This window comes from Lepidochelys kempii, chromosome 7 (assembly GCF_965140285.1).
Source record: "Lepidochelys kempii isolate rLepKem1 chromosome 7, rLepKem1.hap1, whole genome shotgun sequence".
NCBI classification, from domain to species: Eukaryota; Metazoa; Chordata; order Testudines; family Cheloniidae; genus Lepidochelys; species Lepidochelys kempii.
In genome coordinates this window covers 93,759,611-93,777,335 of record NC_136386.1, presented here as the reverse complement: position 1 = coordinate 93,777,335, position 17,725 = coordinate 93,759,611, and the positions used below count along the sequence as shown (strand labels likewise).

General features: G+C 48.4%; 1 protein-coding gene across 1 annotated transcript; it reads left to right on the top strand.

Annotated features, from left to right (window-relative positions):
- The first annotated feature begins 480 nt into the window (after positions 1-480).
- CYP26C1 (cytochrome P450 family 26 subfamily C member 1) lies at positions 481-14,248 on the top strand. Its single transcript, XM_073354777.2, has 7 exons — positions 481-684; positions 1,167-1,391; positions 1,820-2,095; positions 6,106-6,261; positions 11,827-12,219; positions 12,280-12,468; positions 13,859-14,248. The coding sequence occupies exons 1-7, from the start codon at positions 481-483 to the stop codon at positions 14,246-14,248; spliced, it is 1,833 nt and encodes a 610-aa protein (XP_073210878.2).
- The last annotated feature ends 3,477 nt before the right edge of the window (positions 14,249-17,725 follow it).

Below are 17,725 nucleotides of genomic sequence, written 5' to 3'. Positions count from 1 at the left end.
GAGACTCCCTTGCTATATAGGGTCTCTGTTGGAGTAGCGGATCCGGCTTTGCTCGGAGAAAAGGAACTGTCAGCCCGCCAACTGTCGTGCGAGGAAGTGCGGTTCGCTTGGAGGGCAGCGCCGGGCAGCAAATCTATCGCACCCCAGCGGCTGATCTTTTTTTTAACTCGGAATCACTCATCTCTGCCAAGAGGCCGGTGTCACCGGCCACTCACCCGCTCGAGGGCACGTAGCCCAGGCGGCAGCCGAGAGGGGCAGGGACGGAGCGTGGGCACCTTTCTGCAAACCCTGAACAGCTCCCAAGCCACGCGCGCTGTCGTGGGGCTTTTCCAGGCACTGTGAAATCGAGGGCTTGCCTGTCTTGTTCCTTCCCTCCCGACAGCCTAGTCCGCTGCTCTCCCAGCCCGCTGCAGAGGTGCTTTGCCGGGGGACAAGCGACGCAGGGCATCCGGCTGCGGCAGCCGCGGCCGGGAGCCGAAGATGTTGCTGGCGGGGATCAGCGCGTGGTCCTGGCTCGAAGCTGCGCTCACCGCCGTGCTGGCCCTGGGGCTCCTCCTCACCGTGGCCCGGCACTTGTGGACTCTCAGGTGGACTCTGAGCAGGGACCGGGGCAGCGCTCTGCCCCTCCCCAAAGGCTCCATGGGGTGGCCGTTCTTCGGGGAGACCCTGCACTGGCTGGTCCAGGTAAAGTATGAACGAGAGCACGTGTCCCCCTGCGGCGGGGGCTGCGGGCAGTCTCCGGGCTGCTAGGCCAGGTGACTGCTGGCGGCGGGCGGGAGGTGGCTCACCACCCGCTCCCTTCCGACCCGAAGCCCCTAGGATCAGGCTGCTCCTGGGACGCCCAGAACTAACTAAAACGTGAGGGAGGGATTTAAATGCGTTTCATTCCTGAGCCACGTGGGCCCCGGAGCTGGGCTCCCCCCGCCCTGCAGGCTTCGGGGCGGAGGTCGCCAGGCTCCGCGCAGCGAGCTCCCCTCCTGCTCCCGAGGAGCCGCGGACCTGTATGGGGCGAGGGGGCTCCGCAGCCAGCAACGCTGAGCGCGGCCGGGTCTGTCCCCGGGGTGGGGCTGGCGGGCTCCGAGCCTTGCCCGGCGCCCCTCGGACCCGCGCCAGCTGGCGCGCGGCCCCGGTGGTGGCTCTCCGCTTGACTTGCCGGCTGGTTGCAGGGCTCCAGCTTCCACAGCTCCCGCCGGGAGAAGTACGGCCACGTGTTCAAGACCCACCTGCTGGGCAAGCCTGTCGTCCGAGTGACCGGGGCGGAGAACGTCCGCAAGATCCTGCTGGGGGAGCACAGCCTGGTCAGCACCCAGTGGCCCCAGAGCACCCAGATCATCCTGGGCTCCAACACCCTGCTCAACTCCACCGGCGAGCTGCACCGGCAGAGGAGGAAGGTGCGCTCCGCAGCGACCCTGCGCTCGGGAGCGGGGGAGGCGGCCAGGGCAAGGACCGGCACAGCGCTGCTCACACGCGCGTGCCCGGGGGATTTTGACCTGGGAGGGTGGCGTTTGGAGCCGTGTGTAAAACCCCTCTGTAGTTGCGGGGGGTGGGGGTGGAGGGCAGGCAGCGAGGGGCTGTGTGAGCGGGGCGGAGGCCTAGGGTCCAGGGAAGGCGGTTGTAATTCACCCCTCTGCAGCCTGCGAAGCCCACGTTGCCTCGTGGCCAGGCTCTTGCCACTGAGCCGGCAGCTCGGTCCAGCAGGAAGCCAACTGGCGGCGGCTGCCAAGTGGGTAGCCCCAGTTCCCCTGGCTGTGCAGCTGCAGGTCGGAGAAAGTGCCAGCAGCACCACCAGCCTTAACTCTCTTCCCTCCCCTCTCCCTAGATCCTGGCTCGAGTCTTCAGCCGCGCTGCCCTGGAGAGCTACCTCCCTGGGATCCAGAAGGTCGTGAGCTGGGAGCTGCGGGGCTGGTGCAGGGAGCCTGGCTCCATCGCGGTTTATTCCTCCGCTAAAACTTTGACTTTCCGCGTTGCAGCTCGGGTTCTGCTGGGCCTCAGCCTGGACGAAAAGCAGTTTAAGGACCTGGCCAAAACTTTTGAGCAGCTGGTGGAGAACCTGTTCTCCTTGCCCCTGAACATACCGTTCAGTGGGCTGCGCAAGGTACTGTTGCCGGGTTACAGGCCCGACTCGCTCCGCTTTGCTTTCCTCTGCTCTGTCTTTTTGCAGCCTACCGAATATAGGCTGCATTGCTTTAAAAAAAAAAAAAAAAAAAGTCCAGCGCCAAAGTAGCCAGCAAAGCCAAGGTTGATCTCCAGGAAGTTAAAGAGAACTGTAAATAACACAGAGCCATGAAAGCCCACCACTCACTCTTACCCTGCCCCATAAGGGTCTATGCATGAGTTCTAGCTTTCGTAATGAAAGGTGGATCGCTATTGCCATTTTAAAGTACAGTGAATCGCCTTCTCCCCGTCCTCCCGTCCCCTCAGGAATTCCCTCTTTGGATATCTTACCCCTGACATGTCCCTGAGTGGGTAACGAGTCACGTTTAAACAGGTTTCATTGCTGTATTAGTTGCAGTGATCAGTTAGATTTTGCCCCATTTCTTTTGCACTGTTTCTTATAGTGTCGGATTGTTCTCTTATTACAGACTATTCTCTAATTACTCCTCCTCCTAGCCATTTCTTTTTGTTTGTTTGTTTTTCTGTATATTTACTTCCAGCACCTCTCTGTGTTGTTGGCTTCAGTTTATTCTTATATAATGTTTGATTGCTAAGCATGTTATATCTAGAGTTTTCCCTGGAGTAAATTTCAGTTCTGTGATGCAATATTCTCAGCAGGATAGTGATCTGTCCAATTCCTTTCCACAAATTATTGGCTTTGCTATTATCAAGGTACATCGGGAGCACACAAGTTCTCCGCACCTGTGTGCTGGTTCAGAGAATGCCACTTCCTTTGGCTGAGATAGTCCTTGCTGACATCTATTTATTACCTGAATAGTGTATAGTCTGTTGACTTGTTTGTGCTGTAGTTCTGTGGGTTATGAGGTGGGAGAGGGCTAGAAAGGACAGAAGGGACCATTGTGACCTTCTACTCTGACCTCTTGTATAGCACAGGACATAAAACTTCCCCCCAAATAATACCCTGAGCAGATCTTTTAGAAAAACATCCTATCTTGATTTAAAAGTGTTCAGTGACAGAAAATCCACCAGAACCCTTGGTAAATTGTTTCAAGGGCTAATCACTCTCACCATTAAAAATATAGGCCTTATTTCCCCTGTGAATGTGTCTAGCTTCAGCTTCCATTGGATTGTGTTATATACCTTTCTCTGAAGAGCCCATTATTAAATATTTGTTCCCCATGTAGGAGCTTACAAGCAGTAATCAGTTCACCCCTTCACCTTCTCTTTGTTAAGCTAAATAGATAGAGTTTCTTGAGCCTATCACTATAGGGAGCTTCATCTGTAGATTTGATTACATTGGATGATTTCTTGGGTGTGTAATTTCCTAGGAGTTTGAAAACAAATGGAAAAAACAGAACTTCTGTCATGTGGCATCATATTGACATTCACATGGGTCATCAACAGGGTGGGAACCTTTAGATCTACCCAACAGACCTCTGCCACCTGAGCTAACAGCATAACTGATCATTCTCTGTGTAGACTAGCACTAGAGGAGCAGGAGAAACTCACTTTGCCAGTGGGTTTCAGAGATATTTGCTGACAGCAAAGGAATGGTGAGATTCAGGAATCTTGGGTTCAATTTTAGGTACTGGAGGGGAGTGTGTCTAGTGGGCACAGATTCCTTGGCCTCTTCCCTCCTCCCCCACCCCACAAGCTTTATCCTTTCTACCCAGTTCTCTTCTACTCCCAATATCCCCTCCATTTCCAACCTCCTTGCCCAGCCAGGCCCAGTTCACCCAGGCCCTGTGGCTCCTTATCCCCAGTGTACTTGCCCAACGCCCAGCCAGTCCCCGTTCCCCTGCCTCCTGGTCCAGTCTTCTCTCCCTCCCCAGGCTCTTTGTCCCAGTCTGTTCAGCCAATCCCAGTTTTTCCCGAGCACACTGATTCCTTCTCAGATCTGTCTTTCCTTTCCTCATGTCCTTCCCCACATTCCATTGGTTCCCATTTTCCTTGTCCAGCTAGTCACAGTCTCCTCTGAGGTCACATTAGATCTAATGGTTCCTTCTAGCCTTAAAACCTATGAACCATCCACCGCGCATCCCATCCAGCTCCCAGTCCATCTTACCCCACCCAGCTGCGAGTCCTACTCTCTTTGTCCAATTAGTCCGTCTCCCACATCTCAACACCTAGTCCCAGTTTATCCTCTCCTCTCTTCCCTTGGGGACAGCCTTCAGTCTCAGTCCTGTGTTTTCTCTTCAAAGCCTCCTTCTAATCTACTCCCCATCTGGTTTTTGTCCCCTCTGCGTTCAAATCAGGCTGCTTCCCCTTTTATGCTATCTTGATGCCTGCAGGGGGGACAGGGCATGAAGAGCATAGGAAAGATAGTTCTTGTGCTTTCAGTTCCAGTGCCTGACTCTGGCATGGCCTGCAGCAGCCCAGAGTTACAATTTCAGTTGAAGTCATCTCGGCTCCCTGAAACCCCAAGCTGGAGCATGCCCAGAGCAGATGGAATTTCCAGAGTTTTTAACTGTCAAGATCTAGCAAGAGTCAAAGGCTTATAACTTGTCCAAATGTGGGTGAATTTTCACAGGGATGGCTCATCCCTGACATAAAGGGCACGCCCTGACAAATTTCTCATCCCTGCACCAAATCCCTGTGGGAGCTAGAGACTCTTCAAGATTGCCATAATCTTTTAACATGGGTAAAACAACATATTTTTCACTAGTGTCATTCATGGAAAAGACTGAACCATTTGGGCCAAAAATTGCTAAAATACTTCAGCCTGATGCAGACACCTGACATGGAAAAAATTTCATCCCAACGGTTTAAATTTGGCAAAGCTATATGCATATAAACAGGGTCTTGTAATGGGAAGAGTAGAGCAACCTTGGCTATAATACTTTGGTCTAATTTTGGTTGTTCTGTTTACTGTGCAGGTGCTGGGTGGTGTTGGTGGCCTGTGACCATATTATTATGGAGTCATAGTGTTTAATGCCAGAAGGGACCCCAGCTCATCTAGTCTGACCTCCTGTATATGACTCTATTATAATATAATCCTAGCAAATCTGTGCATGGATTTCTTTCAGGTTAGATTATCCTGCCTCTGGGCTTCTGCAGTAGGGTGATCTCTAGTAGGATGAGGCCCACACCCGAGACAGGCTTCTTGTTACAGAACCACACACCTTGCATTCCGAATGCACTTCCATTTCACATAGTGACAGCTTCGGAGCTGACTCCTCCATATCCTATTAGATGTTTGGTTGCATGGAGGGTTACTTTAATGGAAATGCAGCCTTCTGACAGATACATTTACACACAACCAATTGGGTGTGATTATCACATATTTAGCTAGTATACTTATCTGGAATAGCGAACCCCTTTGTCACTGCCTTTGAAAAGCCCCTGAAAGTTTCTGGAGGCCAACATTAGACTGGGGTAGGCTTGTCAAGTCATCCTCTCTTATCCAGGTACCAGAGAGCCTCTTTTGGACATAGCAGAAGCTGAGTTTGTTCATGGGAGTCATCAAGAGGTCACTGTGGCATCAGCCCTCTAGCTTCACTGCTTCCCTTTCCCCCCCACCCCCTCCACCCAAGTGTTCCTTGGGCAGTCCTACTCTTTACAGGGTGTGTTGGAATAGCACAGGGAGAAATTACCCAATTCCCAACAGTCTATCCGCCCAGTGCCAAGTAGTTCCAATAAAGACAAACCCAGACCTGAAGAAAAGCTCTGTGTGGCTCTGAAGCTCGACTCTCTCACCAACAAAAATTGGTCCAATAAAAGATATTACCTCACCCACCTTGTGTCTCTAGCATAGACAAATGAATTTGTCCTTCCTAGTCTTTTAATTGCGAGGTGTCAGATTGAAGCACCACTCAGAGCACAAAAGGAGAGTGGATTTGAGCTATTGGTATTAGAATAAGAGGGATAGGATTCTTGGGGTCCTTGAGTGCTATTCATCCTGGGTAGGGTCTTTTTCTGGGTTTTTTCTTACAGTGCTTCACTATGGCTGGGTTGGACAGTCTCTGAACAACCATGTCTGACTCTTCGCAGGGGATCAAAGCCCGGAATATGTTACATGAGTACATGGAGAAAGCCATAATGGAAAAACTACAAAGAAAGAACTCGGAAGGTCATGGTGATGCTCTGGATTTCTTAATAAACAGTGCCAAGGAGCATGGCAAAGAATTCACCATGCAGGAGCTGAAGGTAAAGAGAATCTCCTTTGCTGTTTTGTTTCTAACTGTCTTTAGAGCAGTTTGCTTGGGGGGCACCTGATATCTGCTGGCCTCCGCCTTTGTTTTACCCACTCTGGGAGAATCCATCACAAACAATAACAAAGCTTGTAGTTAACCGTCTTCCTCACCTTAAGTGCCCCTGGCCACTAAACATCGCTTGTCCACCGCGATGAAATAAGGGTCTGGAAAAAAAACCCAAACCCCATAGAAATGCAAGGATGTTGAAAGAGGGATTGGACACCCAACACTTAAGGTAGATGTTGAGCAGAGAAAGGTGAGCTTTGTAGCATCTCACCAGTTCCCAAGCCTCAGCAGACAGCAGGTGAGGCGGACACTTAGGAAGAGTGTGCCAGCCCCACCGACATCCTTTTCATGGTTAAATTGCTTTGCATTTGAACTGAGTTAATATTTTAAAAGTAAATAAATGCCTCTTTTGCCCTCCTACCTTATCCTCTTGGCTTTTCTTCCAGGCATCTGCCTGGTTTTACTAGAATACCGCTAGGTTTGTGCAACTCCGATGGGCCTCCTTGCGTATCCGTGTATTCTCAATACACTTCAAAATCTTATCTTTGATATGATAGACCCGATTGTGCAGTCCTCACAGACTTCCATGCCTATTGCAGCGGGGCCAATGGACCATGCCACTGTGTTCCAGGGGCAGTAAACATAGAAATCTTTGAAACAATGTCAGAATGACTCCTGAGATGGAATGATGGACTCTGGGTCATTCCCTAGGACCAGCTGGTTAATTATATTACTCAAAATGTGGATCTGCTCTATGGAATAGTGAACATGAGACAGCACCGTGATTTAAATCAAATCCTATCCTTGTTACTCAGGCAAAGCTCCCAGTTGAAAGAAAGAATTGAGAAAGTATTTGTCTTTAGTATTGAGTCAGTGCCTACCACCAGGCTATTCTGGGTGTGACTGTTGGTGTCATATATAAAAATCAGAACTAGTGTTTATGAAGTTCTGGGATAATTTTGAGCGTGTGCAGTAGCTGATTGAAGTATATTTATAATTTTGAGTTTTAAGATATCATATGGAGATATCAATCCAAAACCAGGACTTACTGTAAAGCCTATTTTTCTCTTCTCCCGCTGAGAATCAGCTTCTATCCTTATTGCCCTGGGCTTCCAAAAAACAGGCATGTTTGGCTGCCATATTGGCAGAACTGCCAAAATATTGACGGCCTTCCAAGTCACCTTCTTTTCCAAGCATATGTGAAGCCAGTTTCAGGGTATAAGATACTATTAACTTGTATGCTGCTTAGCTTCCTCCGGGATGAAATCGTGGCTCAGTTGACTCCAAACTCCTATGAACTCCCGCGGGGTCAGGATTTCACCCCGGATCTTTATCTCCTAGGAGCAGGTGACCTGTTTTCCTAAAGGTTCTGAATCTTTGCTTCTGAAAATCTGGAATTGTGTGGACAGAATTGCATTGTCTCCACATGAAAACTCATCACTGTTTGTTGGCATCCCTCCTAATAGCGGTAAAAGTCCTTATGCATTTCCTGAGATTCTTAGGCGTTTAGTGTAGGCAGCAAAATGGACAGCGACAGAACACCCAGCGCCATCAGTTTAGCTTATGCTACAAAACAACAACATCATAGCACATTAAGTCACAGAGACCTTACACCACAGGCCCATTCCAACAATCCTGCGTTGGCAGGAGAAGGAACCATTGGGGGGTCTTTTCCTCTCCAATCTTCCCCATTCCTGGCATCTTCTCACTTGAGCGCGTCACAAAAAGAGCACCGTTTGGCTCTGAGCCCGGGGGCAGGATTCTTTGTGGGGAGGCAGCGTGGCCGAGTAGATAAACCACTGGACTGGTATCCAGGAGATGTGGGTTCTGTCACTTCCCATTCACCTCTCTGTGGTTCGCTTTCCCGGTATTTAAAATGGGACAATGCTCTCCTGATGAAGAGGTTTGGTTGGTTTATTTGTTTGTTGTTCAAAGCCTATCCTATGTGGAACTCCATGAAGGGGAATCCAATCTGCAAATAGGGAACTATAAACTACTTTTCTCCTGAGTAAAAGAGGGTGTTTGCCACGGGTTGTGTAGCACAGCAGTAGTACACTGTATAACTAGTTTACAAGGAGAATAATCTATTTTAGCGATTAATTAACATGACCAAATAAATTCGACGATGTTTAAGAAAAGCTAAACTATTGGACAAAAAGAATGCGCTAATTTGTAAATAATGCTCAACAATATTCTCCAGGAGCAGCTAGCTGTGATTAGAAGAGGTATATGTGACATTAGTCAAAAGAGGTGAATATAACTATATTTGTGAAATTAAACACGGGTATCTGTAATGTAATATTTGCCAGATTATACCCAGGCATCCCTAATGCATACTATTCAAAAAATAATTATATGAGCAATTGGAGAGCCCCCACGGATAAAGCCAAAGCTAAGAGGCGGGTGTGGCTCATCCCAGTCGAGATAACAGTGATGGGCAGGGAGTCAGCGTGGGTTAGTATATTGATATGCACTTCTGTTGGCGGTGCAGTTAGAAACTTCCTACATCAGATGCATTTAAAGAAACTTTCCTGTGGATTATAAAATAATCTGTGGTTACTGTCTAATGTGGCAGCGCCTTTTACCAAAATAAAATGACGGCGGAATATGAATCTAATGGAATGATCTGACTAGGTAAAAAATCTTAGGTGCTTTACAGCACTGGATACGCATCTCTGAGAGTGTACACTAATTTCCTGACTCGCTTTGTGTTTAAATACTTTTCAAAGAGCACTTGCCACCCCCGCGAGATGCTGGGAATTGTACTCGGGGAATGAATGCAGCATGTGCTTTACAAAACCAGGACTTGCAACAACCCAGGTTAAAAAGCCCACCGTTTTATCGAAACCACCAGAAAAAGCCGAAAGCCACGGAAAGGGGAAAGAGCACATCCTTTATCATAGCAGCGTAGGGTATAGCACGGTGGCAGGGATTGGGCCTTTTGCTTTCTGAGAATGCACTAAAATAGATTAAACTATAAACCATTGCATTAAAGTCACAACAAAGGTGAGATTAAAGTTTGCAGGAAAACAGGATACTCCTGAGGCTGTTTCCATAATGAACCAGACTGAATAAGAGGCGAGGTGAGGTCTACAAAACGCCCAATTGGGTTGGCTCTAAAAGAATAAATAAAATACTTTGTCGATGAATAAAATATCTTCGCGCCAGGACGTTCTTTCCAGCCGCATTCATTCGCAGGGAACTGCTTTATTTTCATCCTTTGTGCGGTGACACAATGTTCAGTTCAATATGAGCATTGTAGAGACTAACACAGAGGGGAACTCAGCATCCCCCCCGATGCAGCAGTGACTGCGCGGAGCTTCCCCTGCGGAACTTCGCAGTGGGCGAACCCGGACACGGCGGTCACGAGCACAAACGCCGGAGTACTGCGAAGGTCCTGTTATCGGGGATGCCCAGTTCCTGCTCATGTCTACGGGAGCCATGTTACATCCTGGAGAGCCAGCACACCGACAAATCCTCCTGTTTTGCCATAGACTTCAATGGGGCCAGGATTTCACAGCTGTGTTTTGGATTCACCCCTTCCCTTCTTATAGGCTTTCACCTGGAGAGGGGGCTGTTGGTCCTGGAGACATTCCCATCTTTAGGTCACCACCTACAGCCCTCTTTTTGCCTCCAGATCATCACCGGCAGTCTCTGGCAATCCCAAGTTCCTGATACACGGTCTGCAGGTGTGTTGTAACTGCAGAGCTTGTCTCTCTCCTGGGCAGAAGTTGGTCCAATAAAAGATATTACCTCACCCAACTCGTCTCTCTTCCCTTTACCTTAGCAGTTATTAGGGAGGCTTAACTGGGTGTATATTCTGTGCATAACGGTGTGTATTCTACACAACATCTGGGAGGTGTGATGCTCAGCCTTGTGAATACACAGCAACAGCAGTCCCTTGAGTGTGCATTAGAGAGCCAGAACTAGGACAGACATAGTTACAGAAAGGCAAAATAGTTATTGTCAAATATTTCGGTCATAGTTTTGAATGCTGGCTTCATAGTCATAGTTCACATCCTAAACCTGCACTTTTTCCTTTGATTTCTGTATGGGTGGGAAAGAGAAAGGGGAGCTAAGAAACTTCCAGTATTTAACCTTCCATGACTTAGCTAGGGCCTGGCTGGTTTCCTGTAATATTTTAAGGGAGGTCCTTAGAAGGCTCTGATTGTACGGTTGTGAGGATCCATGGCTGATGGATGTTTTGCCTATGTTGTGGGCGCAGATACTCCGCTTTGATTGTCTGGGATCATTCTGTGGCTTGGCTTTGTGCAGAGTTACCCGAGCCACACTGTGACAAACTTGTCTGTAAAGCACCGTATGGACAATTGGGTCAGTTGTTTTCCTTTGCAACACACCTCAGTTTTTGCTTCTAGGAAGCAATTGGATCCTTTGGCTTGTTTTTCACACAACACTAAATAGCATAGGAAGGAGGCATGCGGGGGACAGTGTCTGGAGTTCTTCCGGGGTTGTCCCATTACTTGTTATACAGGGCTTGGTTCTGCCAGATGCTGAACACTGTGAGGCAATCCAGCAAAGCCCTTAACTTGACACACATGAGTAGGAGAATTCCCTTAATGTTTAGCTCAGCACCTTGCAAAATCCAGCCCAGACGATTTAGTTCAAGTGGCGGCACATCTATGCACAGTGTGGCTGTATGGGAGAAAGGTTGATAGCCTCAGGGAATTTTGAACCATCGAAGATCATTGACAGGATTTTAGATGTTCCACTATTGTCATCGAGCAATAAGAAAGTTTGTTAATCTACAGACTCTGACATGCCCTTGCCTTTGGGGCAAGCGAAGAATCCGGGATTTGCCAAACATCTGCGTCTAGGTAACTCTCTATTTGCTACAGATCTGCAGAGGTTCACATACATACATTATGATGACACAGCAAGTTTCTTATTAGTTTTACTCACTGTTGGCCTGAGTCCAGTTCTATTCATGTACATGGTGTCTTCACATTGACTTCAGGGGGCATTTTTGAACAAACGTTACCCGTTTTAGATGGTAGCATCGGAACCTAGGACTCCCGGACCAATATCCACCACTACCAATGTAGAAGACATGCCATTCGGGAGATTATTTTTCTAAGAAAGTGGAAGAATCTGTACATATCAAATGTAGTGTCTGGCAGACGGAGACCCCGGTGTGCATCTGAGGACAAATCTCTACGGCTAAGTGTGAGGATAACCTTTGCTCACAAAATTCTCAGCCAGGTTCTTACTCCTTTTCTTTCTCTTTTTACTGATAATGGTTGCAGGTTCGTAGGGAGTAGTGGAATAAACAATCCATTACATAAGTGGTAGAAGTGCAGTATAATGCTCAGTTAGCAAAGGAACGCAAGTCCTGTAAAGTTAAAGAGATTTTAGTTTCTAAACACTCAAATGATGGAAATGAAGACAGGCCACGTGGGGCTAGACAGCTGTGCTGATAGGGAACAGGTGGGAGTATGATTTGAAGATTAAAACACACATGCATTTAAAACTGTCACGTTTGATTATCTCGCAGGAGTCAGCGATTGAGCTGATATTTGCTGCTTTCTTCACCACTGCTAGTGCCAGCACGTCTCTGATCCTTTTGCTACTGAAACACCCCTCGGCGATAGAAAAAATAAGACAGGAACTGGTGTCCCATGAATTGCATAGGCAGGGCCATTGCCTTTCGCCTGCGGTCTCCCAAAAGAACCGCCCATGTATTGAATCCCGTCAAGGTACACCGATGGTCCTGGAGAGAGAAAGGAAGGACAGTGACTCTCAGCAGCGTCTCCGCTCCACGCCAGAAGGGACGCCGAAGAATCAAAGTCAGCAACCTGATCTAAAGGCGGGAGGAGAGGCCGGGGATGGTTTTATCCGGCGGCCTCCTCTCCTTAAGGAGCCCACGTTAACCAGAATGACACCAGAAGCAATTAGTTTGAATACAAAAGATCATTATTCAAACCCCAGGCAAGAAGAAGCCGGTCAGCCGGCCAGCAGGTTCGAGGTGCCCACAGGGCCAGTGATTCCAGGGGCAGAGTGTCATTGTCAGCCTGAGATGAACTTGGATAAGTTGAGCCGTCTGCGCTACTTGGACGGTGTGATTAAGGAGGTCCTTCGTGTGCTGCCGCCCGTTTCTGGAGGCTACAGAACTGCCCTGCAGACCTTTGAGCTGGATGTAAGTTATCTCTGTTCTGCAGTTGTTTAAAGACTAGGGTGTGGCTTTGAGCCAAGCATCTTTAGTTCATTTATTATGTGTATCTGCGTGTCTTATCAGACAGTTTTACACCATTTTCTCCTTCCTCTCTAGTGACCTCTGGGTATTTCAAAGGGCTGATTTCCTAATAATGGCAGCTGTGCGACTATTAACACTTGTCTGTAGAACGAGTTTATCTTTAGTGTGAAACACTTGTTAAGATGTAAGATATGACATTTTGCCAACTGCAGGTACACCTGAGCGAATGCAAAATAAATTTACACCGAATCTGTTTTTTTGCATTTTAACATTATAGAAAGCAGCACAGAATACAGGGGAATGTTGCACGCAGCTAACTGGCCACTTAAAACGGAAAATGGAAAACATAAAAGCATCTAGAGATCAAATCCTTGGTTATTTATTTGCAAAGTAATTTATTTATATAGGGCCCCAAGATGTATTGGGCTTCCCTGAAAATCAAATGATACTGAGTTTACTAAATCAGCAACTACCGAAATGTGACAATATCACAGCGTGAATACAAGAAATGACAACGCAACAGAGCAGTATAGAACCGCACAATCGCACGGCAGGCCCAGTTCTACAAGTAATAGGACAGCAAGTCTTGCTCAGGCACCGCAGCCCCGGTGAGCGCAACAGGAGTGGGACCGCTTGTCTGAGTAAGAGCTGAAGGAACAGGCCCTGGATCCAGCTGGCGTCAGCACACGAGCCCTGTTTGTGTCCTCGGGACCACGGGCCCGAGCGAGGCGAGCAGGATTCTGGTCTCCCAGTGCCCTTCCCGCTCCAGCAGGGTTTTGCACGGAGGAAGAGCAGTAAGTTAGTTCCATTAACCCCGGTGTCCTGCAGGGGCGTTTATCCGAAGCTGCCGCATTAGAAAGGGTGGTTAGTTTAGCATCCAGGGCCCCCAGAGGGAGGCGCCCCGGCCCCGGTCGAGTTAAACATCCCACCCAACACCCCAGCATCTCCGTCCTTCCTGGAGGAAGCCAGAGCCGGTTTCTAGCGGAGGTCCGTGGGAACTGGGTCCGGGGCTCTGTGCAGGGCGGCGTGTCGCCCTCTGGCGGCCGAAGGGAACGGATCGCTGGGGGTGGGGAGGCACGGATCGGGCAGGTTTCTCAGTGAGACGGGTCCCAGGGCCCCAATCCTTAGCAGCAGCAGCAGCACAGCCTCTGGGACAAAAAATGGGGATTGGCCCTGCTCTGAGCAGGGGGTTGGGCTAGATGACCTGCTGGGTTCCCTTTCAGCCCTGGTATTCTGTGATTCTATGATTCTCCCTCGAGCAGCTCAGCCAGGGGCCCCCAGCGCCGGTGCCAGCTGCCCCTTAGCTGATGGTCCTCTCCCGCCTCCCCTGCAGGGCTACCAGATCCCCAAGGGCTGGAGCGTGATGTACAGCATCCGAGACACCCACGAGACCGCAGCCGTGTACCAGAGCCCCCCCGAGAGCTTCGACCCGGACCGGTTTGGCTCGGCCCGGCAGGAGGACGACAAGGGGGCAGGACGCTTCCATTACATCCCCTTTGGCGGTGGGGTCAGGAGCTGCATCGGCCAGGAGCTGGCCAAGGCCATCCTCAAGCTGCTGGCCGTCGAGCTGGTCCGCACGGCCCGCTGGGAGCTGGCCACCCCCAGCTTCCCCGAGATGCAGACTGTGCCCATTGTGCATCCCGTGGACGGGCTGCAGCTCTTCTTCCACCCCCTGCAGCCCGGCGGCGCCAGCACCCGCCGCCAGGGGTCCCGGGAAGCTTGAGCCGTCGCCCAGGCCTCTGGCGCTGGGGCGGGCTGCGGGCAGGGCGAAGAGGGGAAGCCGCCGCAGAGGGGGACAAGCACCAGGATTTGTACCGACCGGACACAGAGAGCGCCACATGAGCCCCTGGGCCCGTTTCCTTTTCGCAGCGGGGCTGGGATCCAGCTGCTGAGAGGGGGCCCAGACCACCCATCCCCTCCTTCTCGGTGCCCTGCTGCTGCCCACCACGGCAACAGGAGAGGGGCTCCGGATGCAGCAGCAACTCCGGTGAGATCTCCCTTTCGTCACACTAGAAAGGCTTGGTTTGTGCCATCCTCACTGCACCCCCCGGTGGGGAAAATCAGGGCCCAGCTGCACTCTGAGGAGTCAAAACCACAGGGAAAGAGTCCACGATCCAAGTATGCAGTTTCCTTAAACTTCAAAGGTGTTGGCTGGGGGAGAGAAACCAACTGTTCTAGATTTTAAAACAGAATCCCCCAGGACATAGATTCGTCTGCTACCTCTCACCTGACTCCTGAAAGTTTAGGGGAACGCCCTATCCACTGAACATCCTTCCAAGCCACGCTGTTGTCCTGGTCAGCCCTCCTGCCCCCTTCCTTCTGACTGGATAGAGACAAATGCAGAAGGGAGAGAGAAATAACTGTCTCTAGCACATTTTTATTACAGAGCATGGCTAGAGATGGCCTGGAATTTCCTGTTTCACATGGAGAAGAATTATGCCCAATGGGATACATGTATTTGTAAGTGGGGAGTGGGGTTCTTCACGTTGGGCCATAGCCTTTTAGAAATTTCCAGGGATATTTAAAAAGAGAAAAATCTAAGGAGTCGCTGCAATCTGACAGGTCCAAACTTGTCAGATACATCCCAATTATCTGTAACTTTCTGATAACTCTCTAACTTCCGATAGATTGATGTAAAGAGTTTGTATTTCATCTCACTCCTGCACTTTCCATTAGAGTCTATATGATAAACATGCATTCTGGTTCATCAGATGGTACCGTATATTAATATTGTACATTAACACTGTATTATAGTAAGGACTGTGCTGCTGTTATTAAGGATCCATCACTAAATCCCATGGTCAAAGTAAATGTCCCTTAGACTAGAGTTTAGTTGCAGTTGAAACCTGTATGAGAGAATCAGATTTCAACAGGGAAGTGATCTTTTTAAAATAAACATTTAAAGAGTCGGGACATTTAACTGTTTGATTCTGACTGAAAAGTTCCTGATTTTAAAGATGGAAAACCATTTCTTGCGCATACACTCTGGTACCTCTTCCAGAATGATTTCAATATTTATAGTGAGAGTCACATTATAATAACTATCAGAGCAGCATTAAGCAACAAGACCATTTGTCATGCAGCATATGGTGTACAATGGCTTAAAAATGGATTCAGGTGGAGTTAAGGTTGGGGGGCTGACTGGCCTATTAGAGGGTCTCTGAATACTGTCTGCCTTGCCATTTCCTACTCTTCAATTCCAGGATTTTTCTTTTTCCGCGTGTAAAAGAATTTCTCACAAATGTTTTATAATGTGATGCCTACCTTTCATGTCCATGAATGGAAATGGCAGTTCCATTGGAGCATGGAGAGGAGAGTTCAGGATAATACTAAGTATGATTTGTATAGATGAGTGAATACATTATTTCATTTTCACTGAGGGCATGATGGCAGCGCTCTGTCAATGGACAGCCTTTGCTGGGCTTTGACTCAGGCACATAGTACATACTGTCTGTCTAAAAGGTGAGGGGAAGCAAGGAAATGGAAACGTCTGATAATTAATTTTCATACATTTTAATGGAAAATATGGATACTCCTTCTCTAGGTCAAGCTCTTGTGTAATATTAAAATGTATCCGATATCTGAGAGGTCTAACAGAACACCTACATCCCCAAACCTGTTATCCGTAGGATGAAGTTGCCCTTTGTGAAGGCTGACACACTGGTTCCTAGGATACTTTCTCCAATGACACTTCTGCCGTAAACAAACTTTCTTTTCCTTCTGCAATTTCCCAAAATGAGAAAAGTCAAAATATTTGAGCCCCCCTTGCTTTAAATGGTGACCCACTGCCTGAAAGCAACCGGCATGATTTATTATTCTGTAAGCCAGAGTTTTAGCAGCCACCGCCCAGATAATTTACCTGGATCAGTATTTCTAATTAAACATCAGAAAGTCGGGTAACATAATTTCACTCCATGCAACATCTCAGCTACCTAGAGCAGAAACATGGCTACCAAATGTGACAGGTCAAATCTGGAAAAGGTTGTACTGAAAGTCGGAGTTAAGTGCTGTTGGCAGGTTGACCCTTTAGTGAACCAGAAGCCTCTGCCCTCCTGACCTTGTCTTTAAGGTGAATCTTTGTGGTGAACGGAGGGGAAATCAGTAGGCGGTGGATACAAGTGTCAATGACTAACTTTAATTAGCACAACTACTGAACTGATCCATCCAAACGCTACTGACGCTATTGTGATTCTCGAAAAAAAAGTAGGCGAACCGTGGATCCACCTCCAGTTCCGTTTTATTTCGGGGGGGACCTGGCCGCTCACCTAGGCACTAATCGGCTGGGGAGCCGACTGGCAAATGCAGCTCTGTAGCCTCCTCCTCCAGCTTGGATGAGAAGTAATCGTCGATGCTTCAGGACCAAGCTAAATAATTACCCCGAGCACTCACACTGTAACCGCGTTGTTGAATAACGTAATGTGAATCTAGTAAAAAAAGACTTGAAACTGACGTTGTTTTTCAAATAAACATGAGCATTTGCAAGTGAAGTGTAGCAATTATTACTTGTAATCAAAGTTTGTTCCTATGAGGCTGTTAATTTCTTGTCCCCCTTCCAAGATGTCTTTAATTATCCCTTTCACTCTTTACCATTCGATTCTTTTCGGACTGACGACTGTAGAATAGATGGCTGTGGCGATAATAAAGGTTTCCTGTGGTAATTATCGGTGCTCAGGCCACCGTATCTCGTTATTTGATGGACAGTGAACTTGGCGAAGTTGCTCGCAGAGTTCATTCAGATGTCACGGTCCGTGTTGTAGGTCACAAGCAGGTCAGAGTATGGGAATGGGAAAGAACCCCGAGGTCATGCCACTGCTCCCAGGGCAATTCACTGAGGATACGGAGACACCAGAAAATGATCATCCCTATTAGGCAGAGAACTGTCCTGCCAGCTTTGGAGGGCTCAGGAGCCGCCAACTTAACCAACCACTGGTTGGTTTATATAGGTCAGAGGAAGGGTGGGGGGGGGGGGGATCGGAAGAAAGTGAGCATTTTAAACACAAAATAGGGAAATTAAATTTAGGCTGAAATCATATAATGTACAAATATATATCACATCTGGGCACAGCAAACAACCCGCATACACATATTTATATGATATGCAGGCATGTGTATAATATTCACCCTATGCTTCAACCCTTTACCGATAAATGATTTTTAAGCATACATATGTAGGAACCTACGTTTCAATTAAACTCTAAAC

Excerpts from the sequence above, each read along its gene's own strand:
- CYP26C1 (XM_073354777.2), top strand. The coding sequence starts at position 481 with ATGTTGCTGGCGGGGATCAGCGCGTGGTCCTGGCTCGAAGCTGCGCTC. Across the intron at positions 685-1,166 it reads CCCTGCACTGGCTGGTCCAG|GGCTCCAGCTTCCACAGCTC; the intron begins GTAAAGTATGAA and ends GGCTGGTTGCAG. Across the intron at positions 12,220-12,279 it reads TAACCAGAATGACACCAGAA|CCGGCCAGCAGGTTCGAGGT; the intron begins GCAATTAGTTTG and ends GAAGCCGGTCAG.